General features: G+C 45.0%; 1 protein-coding gene across 8 annotated transcripts in view; it reads left to right on the plus strand.

Annotated features, from left to right (window-relative positions):
• Positions 1 to 24,562, plus strand: part of Myh10 (myosin heavy chain 10) — a 148,534-nt gene that overhangs the window by 103,812 nt on the left and 20,160 nt on the right. For 4 of the 8 annotated variants that reach the window (XM_070001414.1, XM_070001413.1, XM_070001416.1 and 1 more), the window contains 15 exons: positions 3,234 to 3,338; positions 4,429 to 4,622; positions 4,714 to 4,835; positions 6,904 to 6,973; positions 7,060 to 7,220; positions 7,895 to 8,003; positions 8,106 to 8,237; positions 9,071 to 9,277; positions 11,078 to 11,215; positions 11,697 to 11,820; positions 13,342 to 13,513; positions 14,884 to 15,096; positions 18,748 to 18,892; positions 20,260 to 20,466; positions 23,036 to 23,140. In XM_070001414.1, the coding sequence (XP_069857515.1) occupies positions 3,234 to 3,338; positions 4,429 to 4,622; positions 4,714 to 4,835; positions 6,904 to 6,973; positions 7,060 to 7,220; positions 7,895 to 8,003; positions 8,106 to 8,237; positions 9,071 to 9,277; positions 11,078 to 11,215; positions 11,697 to 11,820; positions 13,342 to 13,513; positions 14,884 to 15,096; positions 18,748 to 18,892; positions 20,260 to 20,466; positions 23,036 to 23,140 (2,204 nt within the window). The remainder of the gene's footprint in view (positions 1 to 3,233; positions 3,339 to 4,428; positions 4,623 to 4,713; positions 4,836 to 6,903; positions 6,974 to 7,059; positions 7,221 to 7,894; positions 8,004 to 8,105; positions 8,238 to 9,070; positions 9,278 to 11,077; positions 11,216 to 11,696; positions 11,821 to 13,341; positions 13,514 to 14,883; positions 15,097 to 18,747; positions 18,893 to 20,259; positions 20,467 to 23,035; positions 23,141 to 24,562) is intronic. The other 4 variants (XM_070001421.1, XM_070001418.1, XM_070001420.1 and 1 more) reach the window with 1 other exon arrangement.

Consider the following 24,562-nt stretch of genomic DNA (forward strand, 5'->3'; position numbering starts at 1 on the left):
CAGTGAAGAATACTTTAAATTCTTTGCCTCTACCCCAGCTTTGTGAGTCTGAGCCTGTGGCAGGGAGACTGAGGCTCAGGAGCCTCATTAGGTCCCAGAGCAGCAGCTCAGCTCACTTCACATTGCTGCTAGATTTTTGTCTCTCCTAGCCTTTCTCTGCTTTCCACTCTACCCATCTCCACAAGAAAATCCTCTTCTCAAATGGAACTTTTTCTGGGTTTTGATTTTTTTTTAATTGAAATCAATATGTCCCAAATCATTTAATGCATTTCCTAAAAGTGTTTCTCTGCTACCTATGTAACAGAGAAACCAGTGTTTCTCTGAAACCATTTTGCTCATTGGTGGAATTTAACTCTGAATTTAAATTTTTAAAAACAACAGAAAGTCCACAACACTGGTTTTTTTTTAAATCAAAACACTTGGTTTTGGATTGCCCTTACTAAAATTAAAGTTGAAGACCACATTCGTGATTATAATTTTTGATTATTTAGACGGTGCAGCCTGACTTTGCACAAAGCCAGTAAAATTGGGCGCCTACAAATCAAACATGGCACTCTTGTTCTTTTTGTTCTGTGATAATTCGTTTGTTTGGTCACCTTTTGGTTCCTCCAGTGGCTCTTTATTAAAGAGCTACTGTGTGCCAGGTGCTGTGCTCCAGCCCTGGGAGGTGTTGATCATCAGAACTGGTGATGAGGATGAGAAGGACCCCAGAAACAGCGCCCAGGGCCCTGAGTGGTGGGATGCTAGGAGGGGCCCAGTGGAACAAAAAAGATGCTCAGGGTTTGAATACTGGGATTTGAACCCCAGGGACCGGCATTGGCCTCTTTAGTATTCATTGTAGGCGGGGTGGGTATCAGAGCCTTAGAAGACTTCCAGAAGTATTTAGGCAAAGGAGTGAAGGCTTACAAGTAATGAAGGGTTTGCCAGTCTGCCTGAAGGGGGCAGGCAAAGGGAAATGGCTGGACTGTGTGTCTTTTAGAAATGGCTATTAATCATCATACTGAGACACAGGTATGTGTGGCAGCAGGGGCAGGAGGTGAAATGAGGTTAAGGCTAGAGGAAGGGCTCAAACTAGGGCAGTGGCTAGGCAGGGATGGAGCAAACACATTTAGAAGTTTGATTTATCCAGCTTGAGAGGAAGCTGAGCTTGAGAGAGGAATTGAAGTTACTCTTGGCTTCTGGTTAGAGTGACCAGAAGGCCCAGGCAGGGGGCGGAGGGAGAGAGTAGGCGCTATTTGATTGTGTCCATCCCCTTATTGGCAACTGACTTCCTTTTCAAGCTCCTCCTCCCCGACTGGGCCCAGACCCTATCTCTTCTTGTTCTCCCTTTTGGTAGCTCACCAGGCCTTTAAGTTTAAATGTTGACAGCCCCCAAGTTCTCTGTCCTTCTCAGGCGTCTCTTCTTAGCCGTAGACTGCAGCGTTCAGCTTGTCCCAGTGTTTCTCCCCACTTTGCCTCACAGGCCCCCCCCCCACACTCACCCAAGCCCATTTCTCTCCTTGTCTTACCCATGATGTCACCCTCCAGCCACTCCATTGTTCAAGCCAGAATCCTAGGAATGATTCTGGCCTTCTTCCTAAATCTTAAGCAATTTTAAAAGCTAGTGGATCCACCCTTGAATCTCCTCTGTCCTTCTCCTCTGTGATCCCCTTCTGTTTACTCTGTGATGTTCTCTAGGTGCATTCTGCCATCATCTCTTGAGGAGCCTGGCCTTGTCACTCATGTCCTTCTTGCCCCCTACCCCATCTCCCACTTGTGCTGCTGCCACTGACTGGCATTAGGGAGATCATCAATGACACTTAACCAAAAAATTTTCTTTTAGCATCCTGTTCTTTCAGTGCATTTCTGCCACTTGTAATGTAAACATATTTCATGTCTACTTCATTTATTCACTACCTTATCTGTGTGGAGCATGTACTAGGAGCAAGGATTTAAAGTTGAGTGAAAGCCAGCAAGCTGGGCATTTCACAAGAGCATGTAGAGGGCCAAGGCATCTTTATGACTTGCTGGTGGGAGAGAATAATGGATTTCATGACTGGTGCTGGGTAGTTAGGTATATGTAGAGTTCTGAGATCACTTGGCTGAGAATATGGCTTGAGGAAGTCAAAAGACCAGTGTCTGTGCTGGTATCTTGACATTTTCCAGAAAGAGTTCAAGTGAGTTGAATTTGGGTCCCAAGAATGTGCCATGATATATAGGAAAAGTGGGAGAGAAGTCACCACGGATTGTGAGATTGAAGGAACTAGAGGCAGATAGGGTACCAGAGAAGTTGAGGTTCATTTAAAAAGCTGGTTGTGGCAAGAGGTTTTAGAATACTGCAGTGAATAAATAAAGAAATGAACCAACGGGCTGGGAAGGTAGCTCAGCGGTAGAGTGCATGCCTTGCAAGCATGAGGCCCTGGGTTCAATTCCTCAGCACCACATAAACAGAAAAAGCCGGAAGTGGCGCTGTGGCTCCAGTGGTAGAGCGCTAGCCTTGAGCTAAAGAGCTGAGGGACAGTGCCCAGGCCCAGAGTTAATGCCCATGACCAGCAAAAAAAAAAAAAAAAAAAAAGAAATGAGCCAACTAACCGCTGTTGGAGGCGCAGCTCAGCTGGTAGAGCATCAGCCAGTGAGCAAAAGCATCAGGTATGGAGTTTGAGTCCCACTCGCAGACCTAATAAGAAAGTAAAGAAATCGAATTCTGTAGCAATGATCAAAAGATGAACGTACTAATGCCAAGTGAACTGAGCCCTGGTGGCTTAGCAGTAAGTGAGCATGGCCTGTGATGGTACTGAGCAGGAAGGAGGAGGTGAGCAAGAGGCCAGTGTCTGCACAGTGGGAGAGAGTGGGGAAGATGTGGAGGATGTGAACCACTCTAAAAAAGAAAATGGCTCTGACTGGCAGAATGACTCCAATGGTAGAGCAGCTACCTAACATGTACCAGGCCTTGTGTTCAAACCATAGTATTACTGAAAGAATCTGGGACCAAGAAGGCTAAAAGAGAAATGGGTGGATGCAGGATCAAGGGAAATGCGTTGTTTATAGGAAGTACCAGTTTTTGCTGGGATGAGTGACAAGGGAAAATTTGAAGCCTCAGGAAAGATGGTAGACAGACTCTAGTGCCAAAACCAGAAGAGTAACTTTGACATTCCACGCTTGAGTCTGGAGGCTCCTCACTGGAAGCATAGTTTTCATGTGTGGGTCTGGAAGCTACATGGCTCTTCTTTGTTCTTCTCTAACCTTCATTCCAGACCTGCCTAACCTGAATAGGTATCTTACCTCTCGAGGTCACGGCTTTCTCTTCTGCAAAAACCCCAATGGAGAGTCTACACACAAAGCCCTTCACTCAGTGCCAGGTCCCTCACATGCTTCTGTCATGAGAATCAAATGAGTTTCAGCAGTGTGTTGCATTCATTTAAGCTTTTTCAATGAGAGCATGCGCACATTATGCACTAACTGAGCTGGTTGCTGGTGCACTGTTTGTAATCTCCTTGTTAGAAGTGTTATGTCTATGTTGAACATGTAAAAATATCAGCTGCTTGACTAATGGGATGTCTGAGAGGTTTAACCATTGTCCATATAGGAAAATTAAGCATTGCTACTTTTCATGCATTTTTGCCCTTGAATATGTGCTTTTGTGTATGTGCTGATAAGAAGGCTTGAACACAGGGCCTTGGAATTGTCTCTTAGCTTTTTCACTCAAGGCTGGTGCTTTAACATTGAGCCACAGTTCTACTTCCAACTTTTTGGTGATTAATTGGAGATAATAGTCTCACAGACATTTCTACCTGGGCTAACTTTAAACCAAGATCCTCAGATCTCAGCCCTCCTGAGTAGCTAGGATTACAGGCATGAGCCACCAGCGCCCAACTAATCTGTGTGCTTTTGAGACAGATAGCTGAAATTTCCACATTGTTCAAAATCAAACTGATGCACTCTAAATCTCCCTGCATTTGTTCCTAAAACTCAATTGACTTTTTCTTCTTAAACTCTAAAGACTAACCAGAGATAACTCTGAGCATATTATTGGTCAGATTTCTTCAGTGACATATTTTTGTGCATATTTTATGAGTCAATTCCTATTTGGAGACATCTCATAGTATCTGTTTGTGTATCAATAATGCCAGCCAGCAATCTTCCATATACCAAATAACTGCAGACCTCCGGGGCAGAATGTTAGCACAGTGGATTCTGAACGTAGCTCGACAGAGGGCACCTGCAGATGTGGGGTGTTGGGGCTCACAGCACGGCGATCTCCTGCCATATAAGTGTGTGGCTGTTAGTTCACGGCTTGTGCAGTGAGTGTGTAGATATGCGGACTGCCTTACCTATATGGCTCCTCTTATCATTTGTTCACAAAGCTTGTGCTGCGCACTCTCACTGTTTTCCCTGTCTTTGGAAGAGTCACACTGGCTCACACTCCTTTCCCTTGTTTCTTCTCTACAGTGGATCGTATTGTGGGTCTGGATCAGGTCACTGGAATGACTGAGACAGCTTTTGGCTCCGCATATAAAACCAAGAAGGGCATGTTTCGGACCGTTGGGCAACTCTACAAGGAGTCCCTCACCAAGCTGATGGCAACTCTCCGGAACACCAACCCCAACTTCGTTCGCTGCATCATTCCCAATCACGAGAAGCGGGTATGTGTGAGCCACACAGACACTAGCGTTGAACGCTGATGGAGGTCATGTTACGAAGATTAAACTAGAGCACTGTTGTTTGCTTGATCAGGCTGGAAAACTGGACCCACACCTTGTGCTGGATCAGCTGCGTTGTAATGGCGTCCTAGAAGGAATCAGGATCTGCCGCCAAGGTTTCCCCAACCGGATAGTATTCCAGGAATTCAGACAGAGGTAGTGTTCACTTTCACTGTCTTCCTGAGTGTATCAGCGCTTGTCCTAATGCGAGGGAAAAGGATGAAGTGATGAGGAAACGTTTTCCTTCCTCCCCAGAAGTTCCAATTTCATTGGTAGCAAAGGGATGATTCTTTCTATCATTACTATTAGTGGGAAAATTGGGAGCCTGCTGTTGAGAAAGGCATCCTGTTAGGAACTACTGGGCTGCTGAAGAACACTCAGCTTCAGAGGTTGAAGTGAGGTGGCAGCCAACCACAGCAAGCTAGAAACCAACTCTACTCCCTCATATCCTTCTACCTGAAATTCACATAGCTGTTATTAAACAGGTTTTTTTTAAAATAGATGAGTAATATGTATCCTTTTTAAGAAAGTTTACAAATCTAAGAGAAGTCAAAAATGAATTAAAATCCTCCAGGGCCAGGTACCAGTAGCTCACTTCTATAATCCCCCCTACTCGGAGGCTGAGACATGGAGCAAACTAGTATGAGGCCAGACTGGGCAGAAAATGTAGCCTTCTAAATAAGCAGCAAAAAACAGGGCTGAGGGCATGGCTTAAGTGGTAGAGCACCAGCTAACCAAGTACAAGACTCTGCATTCAAACCCCACTACCTCCAGAAAAGAAAATAAAAACACAATATAATGGAAGTGAAACAATATAATGGGAGTGATTCCCAAAAACATTTTGGATATTTCTTTCCTTCCTTCTTCAGTAAATCTTTGTCTATGTATGTCTGTGTATAAATTTTTCTCTGGTATACATTATGTATACACACAATGACAGTCCTTTAACTAGAATAGAGAAGGGAATAGGATAGATTCGAAAATGACTAAGAATCAACAAAACGGGAAGAGATTGACTAGTATATAATGGAAATTGATACAAACATGGTAGTAAATAGATACTTTTAGTTTTTGTTTGATAATTGTCCTAAGATCATTTGGTTGTTTTTTTCCCTTTCTGTTTTCTTCAAAATTCTCCAAATTATGATATATGATACGTTTGTTGGCCCATGAAATAAATTAGGGCTTCCAAGCCACAGAAGGGCCTATTCCTTTCCCTCACTATTCCAGAAAGAAGCAGGAATAGGCTCCAAGTAGAACCCCACCCAGAGAGTACAGGCCCTGAGCTCCACCCCTAGTCCCACCCATCCCTCTCCCCCACCCCCAATGAAAAAGAACCTGAGAAGCTACCATAATGTAAGCCTATGTGCCCTAGCAAAGCCACTGTTATGACTCCACTGGCAGTCCAATAAACACTGGTAGAGTCCCCCTCTTTACTGACAGGAAAAGTGTTCATAATTGGCATCCAGGACACAAAGTTAATAACAAGGATTCATCCTTTAGCCTCTGTCTTTCTGCTAGAGTTTTTAACTGACGTGCAGCCATACACTGTAGGTACATCCATGGGAGGTATACAGTTGAGAGAACATACATACAAAACCAGTGCTATGCTGCCTGATAGTTTCTGTTCTTGTTAGAAACTGTGGGCATTGCTCTTACAGCATCCACTATGACTTAAAGTATGAATTCTTTGCATCTTAAAGATGTAAACACCGCCAGGTGCCAGTGGCTCACACCCGTAATCCTAGCTACTCAGGAGGCTGAGATCTGAGAATCACGGTTCAAAGCCAGCCTGGGCAGGAAAGTCTGTGAGACTCTTATCTCCAATTAACCACCAAAAGACCAGAAGTGAATCTATGGCTCAAGTGGTAGAAAACTAGACTTGAGCAAAAAAGCTCAGGGACACCCAGGCCCTCATTCAATCCCTAGGAGACACACACACACACACACACACACACAAACACACACACACACACACACACACACACACACACACACACACACACACACAGTGTACCTCCACAGCAAAGGGCTTGCCTGTTTGGCCTGGGCTAGGCACCATGTTCCATCTAGCATCATAGCAAAAAAAAATCTCAAATGTCACCAATTCCCAGTTCTTTCTTTGTTCTTCGTACTACCTATCATTTTTTGCCAGTTAAACAAAATTCACAGTAAATAAATATGTTCACAGATTTCTCTAATTCTCCTTGGAATCTTTTTACAGATATGAGATCCTAACTCCAAATGCTATTCCTAAAGGTTTTATGGATGGTAAACAGGCCTGTGAACGAATGGTAAGCTTTTCTTGATTTTTCTGGCTTGTCAACTGTCTGCATAATCTGTCCTAAGCAAAAAATAAATAAGACTCTTTCTCTCTTAGATCCGAGCTTTAGAACTGGATCCAAACTTGTATAGAATTGGGCAGAGCAAGATATTTTTCAGAGCTGGAGTTTTGGCACACTTGGAAGAAGAAAGAGATTTGAAAATCACCGACATCATTATCTTCTTCCAGGCTGTCTGCAGGGGTTACCTAGCCAGAAAGTAAGTAGCTAATCACCCCCAAAGGCTGTGGCACTGTTGAGCATCGTTCGTGTGCCAGGGATGGAAGAGTGCAAGGGGCATGCAGCAGCTCTATGGAAGTTGCATGCTAGGAGGAGAGACAGCCAAGCCATCAGATGCATTCTGCCCACCCACATGGTGCAGTAGAGAAACACACAGGGACCAAGATGTAAGCCAAAGAGAGGTAGGCATTCTGATTCCACTGCAGTCCTGGAGAACTCTTTTTTGAGGCCAGCCCTCAAGGATAAAAAGCTAAACAGCTCTCTAAAGAGCACAAGGAGTGCTAAGCACCAGAAAAGAAATCTCTTTCTTTCCTCCTGTTTTTATTGCCTGAGGAAAATGTAAGATGCATTCAGATCTAGCATTGCATCCATGCGTGCATGTGAGCATGCACACACACGTGTTTGTGGGGGTGGAAGGTGAGTGGCAGAGAATGTGGGATGCATCTAAGATGAAGGGTCGGCAGTCAGTGACAGATGTTTTAGGTGGGCTGTCCAGGCCAGCAAGTTGGATAGCTTTGGGGTGGACTGTCACACTTTCTTACATATTACTCCTTGAGGACCACCCACCCACCCCATTAGCCATAGAAGAGTGTGGCTTCTTCTGAATAGTTAGAACCTGTCTCTCCTCACACAGTGTTTCTTCCTGTTCTTCAGGGCCTTTGCCAAGAAACAGCAACAACTTAGTGCCTTAAAGGTCTTACAGAGGAACTGTGCCGCATACCTGAAGCTGCGGCACTGGCAGTGGTGGCGGGTCTTCACAAAGGTGCGTGGGGCAGAGGAGTTGCTAAATCTCCTTCACGTAGCAGGGTTCAAGCAGTAATAGTCCCCAAGAGAGAAATGTAATGATGGTTTCATTTGGTCACAGGTAAAGCCTCTCCTACAAGTGACTCGCCAGGAGGAAGAACTTCAGGCCAAAGATGAGGAACTGCTGAAAGTGAAGGAGAAGCAGACGAAGGTTGAAGGGGAACTCGAGGAGATGGAGAGGAAGCACCAACAGGTGTGTGCTAACCTTCTGCCTCATACTTCCCTGGGTCGGCTGGGATGGCCGTGGAGAGCAGCTGACACATTCCTGTCCCTACCTTAGCATGCTGCTTTATGGGAGGTGTTCTCGTTCCTTTCCAAAGCCTATGCACTTGCAGAACAGAGTTAACGGATAAGTTTGCCTCACACTTTATTTAGCTTTACTTAAAATCCTACAGATTTGCCCTTCTCATTCTCCACATACACAGATGGTCCTGTTTGCCATCAAGCTTGTGTTTTAACACCTGTGTTAGATGCAGCTCCCAGCGCTGTCACCTTCCCATGACTGCTTATTAGGTGAAACAGAGAGAAGAAAAAGATGACGATTGGTGTCAAAGCCTCCCCTTTTCTCTAGTGACAGGGTTCTTGGATCTGTGTCTCTGTGCAGGCAAGTCCTGTTCATGGAGAAAGCAGAAGCCCAAGAAGTATTTGTGGATAACAATAACAGAACTGTAGTGTTCAAGCCAAAAACTATTCATGAGAAAAGCCTAGAATATCACTTGATATTAGATATTTTTAGTCACCATGGATTTTATAACGTGAATAATATTCTGCTCCTCTGTCTTTTTGTAATTTTAACAGAACTGTGATTGTTTAAATAGCATGGATTTAATTCTGTACTATTAAGAATGTGTGAGGTAACAGGAACAACTGGAAATGTTTCTATCAAACTGATTTTACTTCAGCCAAGAGGATATTTGAAAGTTTGGCTCCCGGTGTTTTTGACTCCCAGTTTCTCTGGTGAGCTGCTGAGCACTGCTGCTGAATAGATCAGGTGCATGCACTGAGTAAGTCATGTTGTGCTTGCAGCTTTTGGAAGAGAAGAATATCCTTGCAGAACAACTACAAGCAGAGACTGAGCTCTTCGTTGAAGCAGAGGAGATGAGAGCAAGACTAGCTGCAAAAAAGCAGGAGCTGGAGGAGATTCTGCACGACCTAGAGTCCAGGGTGGAAGAAGAAGAAGAAAGAAACCAGATTCTCCAGAACGAAAAGAAAAAAATGCAAGCACATATTCAGGTATCAAGCAGTTCCCTGTGGGAACGGTAGCTGGAAGAAATAAAAGCTGCGTGCTTGGATTCTTGTCCATTGAAAAGCAAAGGAGTTTACTTTCATTTGCGGATTTTTCTTTCCCTAACATAGACATATTACTCTGAATAGGAATCTCTTTGTTTTCTGATGTGGCATCTTATAGTGTGCCATGTAAAGATATTCAAAGTCAAAACGCTCTTCGGGGCTGTAGCGTTGTGGAGAGGACCTAAGGTTCTTTATGTTGTCAGAAATGATTCTGCTACTGTGTTCATTAGATAAACATCTACTAAATGGCTAGATTCATAAGCAATGCTCAGCACTATAATAGGACAAAATAGCTCTTCCCTGGTAATTTCTGAATACAAGCTGAAGTCCCATGAAGCACAATTATATACAGAACCAAACACCCAGACAAATGATGTTGACAGTGGGTATTTTGCCTGCATCCCAGGACACGCCCACAGCCGGGTCTCTTGTTCCCCTCTCCCACCCTCAGTATCTGGTGCCAGCATGTGCCCCAGTAGACCATGGGTCTCGTGCCAAATTTTCCTTTTCCAAAATTTCCTCCAGGAATATTTCTCCCTCAGTGCTTCCCTCACCCCATAGTTCCTCTTTATGATGCATAGACAGTTCAGCCATTGTGCAAATATCAAATAACTCATGAGTAAATCAGCCATACACTTAGCTTTATTCTATTTTCAACACAGACAGCTTTCAAGTATCCTATAATAGGTTAGCAGACTAGCACAAAACTGTAAAAAGCATATACTCCAACAATTCTAGGACCAAAGGTTGACTAGTGGATACAACTCTGTTCACTAACATGTTTCACTAACATATACAGTAATGTAGGGTCTGAAATAAAGATAAGTATGTTAAGGCACGGACGGTGGCTCACATATGTATTTCTAAGTACTCAGGAGGCTGAGATCTGAGAGTCATGGTTTGAAGCCAGCCCATACAGGAAAGTCCATGAGACTCATCTCCAATTAACCACCAAAAATCTCAAGTGAAAGAGTGCTACCCTTGAGCAAAAAAGCTCAGGGACGCACCTGGCCCCAGTACCTGTTTGGCTGAACAGATATAGTTGTATTGAACTATATTACATACATGATTGATATGTTACTATGTTCATATTCCTATTCTTATATTTACATATTACTATATTCCTGTCTTGCTAATTATTGCAAAATATGAATTTCAATTACTATGTGATATACCATTTTATAAATGTACCAACACTTAATTACCAAGACCTTTCTACCATGAATGTACCATAGTCATGGTTACTTAGTTTTACAAATAACATTTCACTGAGGTCTTTTTATACAGACTATAGCTGATAATGTTCTAAAACTGCATTTAAAAGAAATGCCTCTATTTTTCACATGGTAAATCCCAGCTACTTGGGAAACAGAAACAGGAAGATCCCAAGTTCAAGTCCAGCCCTGGCAACTTCTCAAGACCCTATCTCAAAAAGAAAATACAAAACAAAACAAAAGTTCTGGGGGCATGACTCAAGTGGTAGAGTACCTGCCAAGCAAAGCCCTAGATTCCAGCCCCACTACCACCAAAAAAAAAAAAAAAAAAAAAGCCTATTTTCAAAGCTTGCTACACTTTGCCATGTGGGGTATTGACCTATCTTATACTTGAACTTGTAAAAAGGTGGCAGTGTCTATCTCCTATTTTTCAAACACCATTTGAAAATGAGAGTGGGTATGTCGTTTTAATATCCTCCTGTGCACTCTGATGGTGAAGGAAGTGGGTGGCCATGATTTCCTTTTCCAGGACCTAGAAGAACAGCTGGATGAGGAAGAAGGAGCTCGGCAGAAACTGCAGCTGGAGAAAGTAACGGCAGAGGCGAAAATCAAGAAGATGGAAGAGGAGATTCTCCTTCTTGAAGATCAGAATTCCAAATTTATCAAAGTAAGGAGCCATTTCCATAAGATGCTCCTCTTAGAATCTATGTCTATACACCCACTGATGCTAGGATTTTAGGCTCATTTACTTAATGTTCTCCACATGTCTCTACTTAGCTAGATTTTGAAAGATACAGACACTTTAGCTATCCTTTTCCTAAACTTCAAATGATGGATACAAGGGAGTTATTATTTAATGTATCCATCTGAAGTGTCCAGTAATCAGAGTTGCCCCTCACTTTAGCTTTTATAATCCACCAGATACCACTATAGTCTTGTAGGCTTTTGACTTGTGCTAGCTCTAGTTCACCCAGCACTGATGTGGGCTCTGAGCAGACCCAAGGCGGAACCCACAGCCTCGTGAGCCCTGCTGCTATGGAAGCGTGTGGTCCATTGCAGAAGCTGTGCCACTGTTGCTCACTTTCCTCAAAGAAAGCGACTGCTGAGTAATCTCAACCCCAAACTCAGTTGAATTGTTTCCTATCCAGGAAAAGAAACTCATGGAAGATCGCATTGCTGAATGCTCCTCTCAGCTGGCTGAAGAGGAAGAAAAAGCTAAAAACTTGGCCAAAATCAGGAATAAGCAAGAAGTAATGATCTCCGATTTAGAAGGTTCGTGTTTGGGGCTAGAGGAATTTAGGACAAGGATGTGAATGGTGAGATTTTACACTATTTAGAACAAAGAAATCAAAGAAGTACTGGAATACTAAGAGCCTTTGGAGTTGGGCTCTCTCTCTCTCTCTCTCTCTCTCTCTCTCTCTCTCTCTCTCTCTCTCTCTCTCTCTCTCTCTTCTCTTCTCTTTATTGTTGTTGTCAGTTCTAGGGCTTGAACTCAGGGCCTTAGACACTCACTGGTCTTTTTACTGGTTAATTAGAGATGGAATCCCCAGGACTTTTCTGCTGGATTATCAGTATCTCGGCCAAGGTATTCATTATTAAAATAAATCTCTTAGCTAGGTACTGGTGGCTCAAGCCTATAATCCTAGCTACCCTGGAGGCTAAGATCTAAGGATTATGGTTGGAAGGGAAATCTTTGAGACTCTTATCTCTAATTAACCACCAAAAAGCCAGAAATAGAGCTGTGGGAGAATGTTAGTCTTGAGGAAAAAAGCTCAGAGATAGTGCATAGGCCCTAAGTTCAAGCCCTAGGACTGGCACAGTAAATAAATAAATCTCTCACAAGTTATTTTGTTTCACCAATATCATTAAAATGGTTTGACTTTGGTTTGCTGTTGTTTGAGGCATGGCCTTGTTATGTCATCCAGGCTGGCCTAGAACTTGGGATTCTTCTTTCTGTCTCAGCTTCTTGTGATGGGGTTACAGGCTTCTGCCACCATGTTTGGCACGGTTTTACTTTTTTAACTTTGGTACCACAATAAAATATACTATCTTTTGCTGGACTTAGGATCTAAATTAACTCTGAAATCTGTAGACCACTGGGTTTTCTGACACAAGCACTGCATTCAACTACGTGAGTGTCACTTCGCAGAGTAACCACCCTCAAACTGGAAACCCAGGCAATAGTAATAGCTGCAAAAGAAATAGAGTGGACCCCATTAAGAGCACATAAGCCTTTGTAGATAGGCAAGCGTGTGCTCACTCTCTTCATGCATGCTTTTATGATGAGAAAAGGACATAGGTTGTTGTTTCTAAGTTATTTAGGGCTTTGTTTTGGTTTTCTTACTTTTTTTTTTTTTGGTATAGACAAAAGACAATGTCAGTGTGAACTTATTTTCATAAACCACTTGGCTAGTTTGTGGGTTCACAGGCATGCCTGTGGAATGGGCCTGGGGAACTTGTCTCATCCTCTCCACAGTGGAAATCACAAAGCACACAGTCCCACTGTGTGAGGAACAGGTCACTAGCCTTGATTAAAAGCTACCACAGAATTGAAGAGATGAAGATGGGGAAGATGCACAGCCCTGTGCCCGCTCCTCTGTCTCTGCAGTTTCCTCAGATCCATGCTTACATTAACTTATCTCATCTCTGACTGATCTTGGTGGTGGATTTCCACTGACTGAGCATCTGAGACTGTCATTCAGGCAGTGACATGCCTTTGAATAAAATGTTTGATTCTCAGCTTTGATCCGTTAAAAGTTCACTTTGGTGAAGCACTTTTGCCTTTCCTTAAAGAACGCTTGAAGAAGGAAGAGAAGACTCGGCAGGAACTAGAAAAGGCCAAAAGGAAACTGGATGGTGAGACAACTGATCTACAGGACCAGATTGCCGAGCTCCAGGCTCAGATCGATGAGCTCAAGATCCAGCTGGCCAAGAAGGAGGAGGAGCTGCAGGGCGCCCTGGCCAGGTCTGCTGTGTTTCCATTGCTCTGGTGTAAAGCAGCTGCTGAGGCTTAAGTTCCTGCGGTGTGGCTCTTGTGTGGGGGAGTAGGAAAGCTAACTTGCTGTTAGGGATAACAGTTCCATGAAGCAATCAGGAGTATCTGGAGTATGTAACTTCTGTCAGGCAGCAAGGAAAATCTCACAATCCATACTCAGTATCCATACCTAAAAACAAGCATGAAATCCTGGGGAAGTCACACCAGAACAGTTTTACCACAGTGGATTTTTGTTTTCAACCTAGTCTCACTATGTCTAGAAACTTGAGAAGGATTCACTTTCCAGAAATGATCATCCTTCTCTAATAAGATGATCTGATGTTTAGCGCTAAGCCAGTGGGTTCTAGACTGAAAATCATACATGGTCCACGGACCCCTTATCTTCATTTCCTTTTAAAGCATAACTTTGGTACGTAGGACTTAGGTTCTAACAACAAAACTTTTTTCTCTTGTCCTTACCAGTGGTACTCAAGCCAGATCAGCTGCTTTTTCACCTCGAGCAAGTTTTCGTCCTTTATAAGGCTAAAATTAAATGTCCCCTGATTGCTATCATATCTTACCAGCTTCCCCAACCCTCACCTCAGATACCTCAACTACTCCCTATCAGAAAAACATATCACCTACCTGCATGTAGGTACAAAGGAGGTGCATGGAAAAGTGGGAAGGGAGTATTCATACTGTGGAGTATGAATGCCTCATGCCTGAATATGTCCTCCAGGTTAGTGGTTTGACGGCTGCCTCCATCAGTGATCTGACTGTCATGACACTTCACTGCAAAGGACATTTTTCAGTTTTCTGATCTTTAAAGTGAGATTGTCCCGTGAGTGTGCGCGCGCGCGCGCGTGTGTGTGTGTGTGTGTGTGTGTGTGTGTGTGTGTGTGTGAGACACACATGCCAATACTGGACCTTGAACTCAGTGCCATTCACTCTTTCTTAGCTTTTTCACTCAAGACGGGCACTTTGTGACTTGAGCCACATCTCTACTTCTAGCTTTTTGCTGGCTAGTTGAAGATAATAGTCCTTTCTGCCCGGGCTGGCTTCGAACCATGATCCTCAGGTCTCAGCTTCCTCTGAGTAGATAGGATTGCAGGTGTGAGCCACTGGCACCCAGCTGTTCCACCTCTTAATGGAGGATCGTAGCCCTTTGGAAAGGAGGCTGGCCTGGATCCCCTTTGTGGCTCCCATTACCTGCTTCGGGGCCTTCCCAGGTCATTTACTTGAAGACAGACTGCCTCCAGGAGACCCTGGAAAGAGGAGGTAGAACCAGCATCCCCTAGAGCAGGGAGGACAGGCCAGGCGCCACGTGACCCTGAACGCCTCTCGCTTGGATCTTTTGACAGAGGTGATGACGAGACACTGCACAAGAATAACGCACTCAAAGTTGTACGTGAGCTCCAAGCTCAAATTGCCGAACTCCAAGAAGACTTTGAGTCCGAGAAGGCTTCACGGAACAAAGCAGAAAAGCAGAAAAGGGACTTGAGTGAGGAACTGGAAGCTCTGAAAACTGAGCTCGAGGACACTCTGGACACCACGGCAGCTCAGCAGGAACTACGGTGAGTGTGGCAGGGGCACCTCGGGTATCTGCTGGCTGCAGATGTGCTGTGCTGTGCTGTGCTGTGCTGTGCTGGCTCCTTTGGGGCATCATGGTATCTGGAAGATGTCATTCCAGAGATCCTTTCTGCTTCCTTGGGACCCTAGCAGGTAGAACACTGACAGACACAAACCAGCTGATAGGTAGAAATATATGTGCCATGGGCAGCACAGGCCCTTCAGACTGAGACAGCGTGAGGCATCAGAAAGTCAAAGGCAGGAAAGAGAGACAACTGAGCTGGAAAGAGAATTACAGAGGAGGGGCAAGCAGGCCAGAAAAGGAGAAGGGATGACACAGAAGAGGTACCAGTGTGGGTCGGCATCTGCTGGCAGTGCCCATTGGCATGCGCAGAGTAGACAAGCAGGTTAGAAGGAATGTTCAGGTCCTGAGATGAGAAGTGTGAGCACAGATCTTTAGGCACAGGTGTATACTGGGCAAGGACAGGGGCAGTATCCCAGGAACCAGCAGCAGGTGCAGGCCTGAAGAAAGTGACCTGGCATGGCTGGACATAGCCAGAAAAGGCTCACCTGCAACATGTCAGCCCCAGAAAGCCAGAATACCTGTGAAGACAGACATCTGAAAGAGGTAGAAATGACCCAGAGCAACCAAGAGGAGGCAGTGTGGAAGAGCCAGGGCTCTGTTCTCAGTAGGCTAGGATGTATCATCTGGGTCTTCCCAACATTCTGAGAATGTTGGTTTCACTGTGAGTCAGGGGACTGGTTAACACAATATGGCAGTCTCTGCCTGGCCACGCCACCCACCCCAGCAGATGGCCCAGGTAAGTCCCAAGAGCTTGTAAAAGCTAAGAGGCAGAAAAGCCAAATAATCAGGATGCTGCACCATATCAAAGGCAAACCTCATCCTCCTGTGGAAGGAGCTACACTCTAACACAGGCCCCATCAGGAAGTGATGAGCAATGTTGAAAAAGGGCACTGAATTTTTTGTTGTTGTTGGTCCTGGGGCTTGAACTCAGGGCCTGGGCACTGTCCCTGAGCCTCTTTGTGCTCAAGACTAGTGCTCTACCACTTGAGCCACAGCACCACTTCTAGCTTTTTCTGAGTAGTTTATTGGAGATAATAGTCTCACAGACTTTTCTGCATGGGCTTTAAACCACAATCTTCAGATCTCAGTCTCTTGAGTAGCTAGGATTACAGGCGTGAACCACTGGTGCCCGGCTTGGGGCACTGATGATTAGAAGGCAGGTTGAAGGGTCACATTCTTGGCCATAACAGGTTTTTGGTGTTTGATATGAGGATGAAGCAGGAAATACCCTGGAATTTCAACATCTTCAGATAAACAGGAGGTCTGTCTAATCTGCACTTAAGGGATAAAGATCACATTGGAAATAATATTCTTGTGTGCTTTTCTAATTATTTTTATAATTGTGAGAGTAACTTGAGTAACTAAGCTATTTCACTAACTAGAAACAAATTTACCATGATAAATCATTCTGTATTCGTCAACCTGAGCATACATGTACTTAATAAACACTGAAACCAGGGGCCATGTGTATAGCTCAGGGACCAGCAGTTGTTCACGTGGCATGCACAAGGCCAGGATTCAATTCTTACTAACTCAAAACAAGTCAGACCGACACCAGTAAGAGCATCCCCACTTCTGCTAAGGCATCTGTTAGCGTCATTTCACGAGCAGGAGCCTCACAGCAGCGCTGAAGCACACTGCCAGAGGCTTGCTCTATACTTTCAAATGTGTAAGCAATTAGCACAGTGACTCATGCACCAAATCCTGTATGGACATTTTCCCTTCCTGTACCAGTGGAGCAATGAGACCCAGGGGGCTGAGATCACTGCTGAGAGAGGGCTGCAGCACTGCCAGCTCTGGCCTCACAGAACTCAGACAGAAGGAATCGCTGAAGATTCTTTGTGGTCCAGCCCAGCTCAGCCACAGGTCCCACTGGCTTTCCTGTTATCCTGTATTCTGCCATCCTCCATGATTACTTCCATTTTCTCTGCTGGTCATTACTTTCCCTCAGCAGTGGGTCACACAGCCTCCTGCTCTCAGTTCATCTTCTGGGTGAACAGTTTTGCTCCTGGTCCCTTCCTGAATCTAAGAATCAAAAGAATCCTTTAGCTTCTCTTTCCCTCCAACTAAATAACCTGGTTAGTTCCTTTAGATTTTCATTATAGACCTAAAGGGACATAAGATGCCATTGAGCCTGCAGAAGAGACTTCCATCTGCCGAGGACTTACTTTTAAGTTAATTATGGGACACACAATTGTAGTAAGAACCAGCAGACAGGTAGGGGTGGCTTGAATACTCTGACAGCCTTTGGTAAGGGTACACACCTGAACTGTAGGAGACATAATGTTTCCCAAAACACCATCTGTGAGTGCTACAGTTGAGCCCATTATGGTGTAGATAAAAATACACCTCTCATTTGTAGTTTTTGTTTTTGCAAGAAGTGAATTGGAAAAACGATCAGAGCTTTTGTTGTTGTTATTGTTGGTGGTGGTGGTCATGGGGCTTGAACTCTGGACCTGGGCCCTGTCCCTGAGCTCTTCAGCTGAAGGCTAGCACTCTGCCACTTGAGCCACAGCACCACTTCCAGTTTTTGAGTGGTTCTTTGGAGATAAGAGTCTCACGGAGTTTCCTGCCTGGGCTGGCTTTGAACCGCAATCCTCAGATCTCAGCCTCCTAAGTAGCTAGGATTACAAGCATGAGCCATTGGCACCTGGCTGAGCATTCTTTTCTACTCCGGTCAAAAACCCAGCCAAGAGTAGACACTTCCAAAGCTGAGTTCACTGGTTTCTAGATTCAGAAAAAAAGGCCAGGATGTTCAACTGCTAAAAGCTGTTATTCGCTGTCTCAGGTGGATTCCAGCCACCTGTCTTTGGGGGACATGGGCTAAAACACAACACCCAACAAACCTCCAAACTGCCTCTCTGTTTATAAATACACATGACCCAAATCATGATGTACACCATTAGGCCCACCATTTTCCTTTCTTCACCCCAGTGCTCCTTAGCCAGTCTGGTAAGACCTGGTGTCACTGATCTGCTCAGCTGACTGCTAACTGTGAAGTCACTCTCGCCAAGCTGGGGGGGGGTGGGGGGAGTGTGTCAGGGAGTGGAGAGTTAGCAGTACTGGGGTTTGAGCTCTCGGCCTTACACTTGCTAGGCAGGCACTCTACCACTGAGTCATTCCTCTAGCCATTTTTTACACTGGATATTTTTGAGATAGGGTCTCAAGTCCTGCTTAGGCATGCTCCTGGACCACAGTCCCTATTTTTTCACTTTTCATCATAGCTGGGATCATAGGCACAGGATACTGGCCAGCATCCTTCTTGGAGGTAAGAGTCTCATGGACTTTCCTGCTGGGGCTGGCTTTGAACCATGATCCTCAGATCTCAGCCTCATGAGTAGCTGAGATTACAGGCATGAGCCACCAGAGCCCAGCAGCATTCTTCTTTTGACTTAAAATTTCAAACACTTCCCAATCCCAGCTGGCCTGGATCTACAGTCCTCCTGATCTCAGCCTCCCAAGAAGCTAGGATTACAAGTTTAAGCCACCAGCACACAGCTCCAAATGTGTTTTAACTTAATAAGTTGGCTAATTCTGATCTGTTGTTGTTGTTTTTAATACATTTCTTTAGCACAAAACGTGAACAGGAAGTGGCCGAGCTAAAGAAGGCTCTTGAGGAAGAAACTAAGAACCATGAAGCACAAATTCAGGACATGAGACAGAGACATGCAACAGCCCTGGAAGAGCTCTCTGAGCAACTGGAGCAAGCCAAAAGGGTAGGGGACCCCAGCCACGTGGCCATGTCCCCAGGGAGAATAATCCATCAGACAGCCACCATTGCGCTTGGCTGTCCCCTTCAGTGCTATTGCGATAAACTTCCAGCCTTCTGACTGCACCACGGTGGGCTCCTGGAGACCCAGTTGCTCATAAGTGGTAGCTGCTTTCTTAAAGCACACTGTTTATTTAGAGAAAAGTCATACGCCCTAATTCTTTGTAGAAGATGGATGGATCCAGCAGCCACGAGTCACACGTTCCTCCCCTGTGGCTCACGGATATCATTGCTCTCCCAATGGCTTGCCCACAGATCTTGAATGGTTTCAGCCATTCTCTCACTCGGCTGCTGCCAAGACGCCTCATTATTCCCTTCCCAGTGTTCGTTTACACTCATTGCAACCTCGTGGCCCCTTCTGCCGCTCATCTCGTCTTAGTCACCACACATTGTCATCCTCCACCATTCTCCCACCTACCTCTCACATAGAGCTCGCCAGTCTACCAAGACATCATATTCCTTCCTTACCTCAAACCATCCTCCTGTGCAACTGCCTTCTTTCTCCTATTTTTTCAGGAATCCTTTCTTTCTTTTTTTTTTGGGGGGGGGTCCAGTCATGGGGCTTGAACTCTGGGCCTGGGCGCTGTCCCTCAGCTCTTCAGCTCAAGGCTAGTGCTCTATCACTGAGCCACAGCGCCACTTCTGGCTTTTTTTCTTTTTACTTATATGGTGCTGAGGAATCGAACCCAGGGCCTCATGCATGCAAGGCAAGCGCTCTACCACTGAGCCACCTTCCCAGCCCCCAGGAATCCTTTCTTTATGCCTTTACTCTTGGTCTGATTTTCTTAGCTTTCTCTTCTCTGTCTAGCGACATGCTAATGTACGCAGTGTTAGTGTGACCAGGGACTGAACATTTGTTCATGGAGGTCAGACATTGTGCAAAGTACTCTGAGCACTGCCTTCTATAGTCTTGATTCCAGTCCTGTAGGATAGTCTCTGTTATTCTCATGGAAAGGATAAGGAAATGGAGGTCCAATGTGGTAAGGTAACTAAGCCAGGGTCACACAGTTCAAAGGTGGAGATTGAGATTGAAGCCACCTCCTGTGCCCAGAGACCCATCTCTGAACTAGATTTAGCTTGTGTTAATTTTTTTTTTAAGGAATGTTTCCTCTACCTCATGTGACAATTACATAGCCCCTAGATACCCACATCTACCACTGTGAGCAGAGAGCTCCATGGACCAGGTATCCCTCACCTCAAAACCAGATGCCCAGAATAGCAGATGCTGACGGTGGACACACTACCATCAGGCCCAAAAGCAGTGCTTCTTACAGAGAGCTGTGAAATAACGTCAAATATCCCTCCCTCTCCCAGTTCAAAGCAAATCTGGAGAAGAACAAGCAGGGCCTGGAGACGGACAATAAAGAGCTGGCGTGTGAGGTGAAGGTGCTGCAGCAGGTCAAGGCTGAGTCTGAGCACAAGAGGAAGAAGCTGGACGCCCAGGTCCAGGAGCTCCATGCCAAGGTCTCAGAAGGCGACAGACTCAGGGTGGAGCTAGCCGAGAAAGCCAATAAGCTACAGGTAACTGGAACACCTGGGCACTGAACAGGTCTTGCTCTCGCTTATCCAGTTTGGCATTTTTATCCTCCTGTGGCCCTCCTGTGGAAATGTGTTGTTACATACCTGAAAATTGTCATTGTATGCAACTCCTAGAGACAGACCATCAGTGTTTATTACTGTGGTGAATGGAAATGATACTTCAAAAATATGACAGCAGTAGCTGAGCACTGGTGGCTCACACCTGTAATCCTAGCTACTCAGGAGGCTGAGATCTGAGGATCGTGGTTCAAAGCCAGCCCAGGCAGGAAAGTCCTTGAGACTCCCTCCAATTAACCACCAGAAAACCGGAAGTGGCACTGTGGCTCAAAGTGTATGTCTATATATATATAGTATATATATACACTATATATATATATATGCACACATACACACACACCTATATAGATATATATGTATATGTATGTAAGTATGTATAAGTATGCATAAGGGTTCTGAGGGCATAGCTCAAGTAGAGATCCTGAGTTCAACTTCAGTATAAAAAAAAACAGCCTGAATTGGCTGGTCTTTGCATGACTCTTAACAACCTCACCCTGTCCAGTAAGCCAGAAAATAAGAAAGCAGTGGGCAAAATACCTAGTAATGATAAAGACTTGAGGATGATGGATTTATATACACAAATGGTTGGAGCATAAATTACTGAAGCTTCTTTCTAGACGATACTTTGACAGTTCCATATCATAAGCTTCAAAGCTGTGGGCCCAGAAAAATCAGTGTCTTGTCATTTATCCTAGAGAAACAATGAAGGTTAGGCATAGATCCAACTCCAAGAATATTCTCTGTAGAAGTGTATATAAAAGCATATAATTTAGCCAGGTCCCAGCAGCTCACAGCCAGTAATCCTAGCTACTCAGGAGGCTGAGATCTGAGGAATGAGGTTCAGAGCAGCTCAGACAGGAAAATCCTTGAGAACTGGAGTTGTGGCTCAGGTGGGAGAGCACTAGCCTTGAGCAAAAAAGAGCACCCAGGCCTTGAGTCAAACTCTAGGAGCAGTGCACATGCACATGCATGCACACACATACACACACAAGCATATCATTGGAAATAACCTTAATGTCTAGAATGGAGTCAAGCACCACCAATAAGAACTTAGTAGATGAGTATATGTTGGTATGAAAAGATACACCTGCTGGTTGCTGCATTGAAGAGGAATTTACAGAGCTGGATTGTGAGAGCTGAAGATCCTGCAGTGCAATGATCACACGTGCATAATCCTCCCAGCCGGGATTTATCCCAGTGAAAGAACACAGAGCAGAGTCAAAGAAAGGAACCAGGTCCTGGGGGCAGCAAAGTCCTGAAAAAGCCAGGCATGAGTGTGCAGGGTCTTCTCCCAGCCCAGCCCCACAGCCCCTCCACCACTGAGCCATGTGCACTTTGAGTGTTGTCCTCCAGGAAGCTCAGTAGAGACTCAGTGTGCAAGTCGTTTCTGAACCTGGTTCTATAAGCACTCTGCCTGAAACACCCCAAATTCCAGACATCTGGGAGGAAAGCGGATGCTCAGCATAATCCACATGATTCACACAAATAACTTAGGCATCCTGATGCTCAGCTGCCATTTGGAATACGGTGGGAACCAGTTTAGAATCCAGGTTCCCAGGGGATAGCACAATTAGGCCCTCTCTGAGCTGCGCCATCTCAGGCTCACTGCATTAACACATGGGAAGCGTTGTGTGTTATTTATGAGATCATGCATGCTCGTAAAAGATATTCAAGGAAAGGTAGGTCTTAGAAATCCCATCATGAACTCTGCACGCCTAAGAGGCAAGGTGAGTAACAGTAGGCCCTGAGCAATGGCAGGCAGATGTTAGGGCCCCCCCCCATTTCCTCCTCACACCACACCCAGCTCACAGAAGCTAAGGCCCCACCTCACCTGGTCATTTGCTGGCCATTTGCAGGGCCCAGGTCAGGTTCTCATGACTCAAACCATTCCCTACCACACTGTTCCCAAGGCTGGTGAGGTAAGAGCTCTCTGAAGGATGTTGCTGAAAGAGCAAAAATAGCAGCCTTGCAAGTTTGAGCAAAAAAGCTCAGGGACACAGCCCGGGCCCCGAGTTTAAGACTCACCACTGACAAAACAGAAAACAAAAAAACCTTCCAGTCTGAACAGACTCATCACACAGGGGTGGCAGTGGCTCTTCCCAAGGACTCAGCATCATGTTTGTCTCTTCGTGATAGACATGAAACCAGGTAGTTGACCGCAGCTAGGAAGAACCCTCACATTTATCAGCCTCCAGGACCTTTCCATGGGAAGACATGCTATTGAGAGCAGCAGGTTTTAACAGCTATGTCCTTGAGCCTATTGGGAGATGACAATCTTGGTGGTGAAGGTCTTAGTTGAATTTGGCAGTTTCAAGTTCACACACACACACACACACACACACACACACACACACACACACACACACACACACACACACACACACACACACACACACTCCCCAAAGACTGCTCCATTTGTGTTCTGAGCTGTAACGAGGTCCTTTCATTGGCTTCTTACTGTAGAATTGAATGTAATTGTCACTCTTCCTTGCAGAACGAGTTGGATAATGTCTCAACCCTCCTGGAAGAAGCGGAGAAGAAGGGCATTAAGTTTGCTAAGGATGCATCTAGTCTGGAGTCACAACTACAGGACACCCAGGTATCACAGTGGGGTTCAAGGGAGCGTTAGTAAAAAGTAACATTTCTACAATGTAAGGTGGGAAATTTGCCAGTTCCACCACTGCCTTCTAGAATATCAGTATGCAATTTATTGTACTGGTATTTGGAACTGTCTTGCACTATAACCTGCTCCTCAGGGAATCTCCAGCTAGCCTCAGTGGAGATTTCCAGAATGCAAATAGCAGTGCAGGATGGTGGATGCAGAGCCCGGGGCTCCTGTGCTCCACTGGCCCAGGACTGGCTAGGGAGACAGTGCTAGCCAGTGTGGTTTGTGTGCTGGCAACTGTGGTTTCCCCAGCAGTGCGTGGTCTTGTCACACCATCTTAAATGGTTTATTAGAGCTAGCTGGGCAGAATGGTGCATACTTGTAATCTCAGCACTTGAGAAGCTGAGGCAGGTGGCTTTTGAGTTCAAGGCTACCCTGGACTACACAGGGAAAACCCTATCTCAAAAAAGAGAGAGAGACCCTTACGACCCAGTCATACCACTTCTAGGCATCTACCCTGAACAACAGGAACCAATATACAAGGACACGTGCACCTCCATGTTTATTGCAGCACTGTTCGCAATAGCTAGGATATGGAAACAACCTAGATGCCCCACCACAGATGAATGGATCCAAAAACTGTGGTACCTATACACAATGGAATATTATGCAGCCATTAGAAATGACAAAATAATGGCATTTGCAGGGAAATGGATGGAGCTAGAAGGAATCATGTTGAGCGAGGTAAGCCAAGAACGAAGAGACAAACAGTACATGGTCTCCCTGATAAGTGGATGCTAAATCCAAAATGTTAGGTGATATGACAAAACTAACAGGACTTAAGAAACAAAGAACTCCCACTCATCTGGTTGAACCACTACCAAATATCCCCATGCTGCTGATCACATATATGGTATATAACATGTGAGCACCGTTATATATTACAGACTGTGATAGACAATTTGCTCCAGGAAAGTTAGAATGAACTTGTGACTTTAAATGAGCATCATTATTCCACAATACTGTGAATTTCCGGAAATTATGTAATCACTTAATCACAATCAAAAAAAAAAAAAAAAGAACCTCGGGGAAGGGAGGGAGGGAGGGGATGGTAGGGGGAAAACAATGGAAGGGGTAACAATGTTCAAGAGGAAGTGTACTCATTACCTCACTCATGTAACTGTAACCCTCTGTATAGTATCTTTACAATAAAAAAATTTAAAAAAAAAAAGAGAGAGGCTAGAGGCATGGCTCAAGTGGTAAAATAGCTAACTAGTGAGCATAAGGCCCCGATTTAAACCCCAGAACTCCCCCCTCCCCCAAAAGGCAAGGAAACATTGTTTTATTATGGCTGAAATCTCATGCTGCTGTTCACAGTCTCCTGTGTAAAAAATTGGATTGACACTTCCATTGGTG

The sequence above is a fragment of the Dipodomys merriami genome, unplaced genomic scaffold (assembly GCF_024711535.1).
Source record: "Dipodomys merriami isolate MVZ:Mamm:240054 unplaced genomic scaffold, mDipMer1.0.p SCAF_59, whole genome shotgun sequence".
NCBI classification, from domain to species: Eukaryota; Metazoa; Chordata; class Mammalia; order Rodentia; family Heteromyidae; genus Dipodomys; species Dipodomys merriami.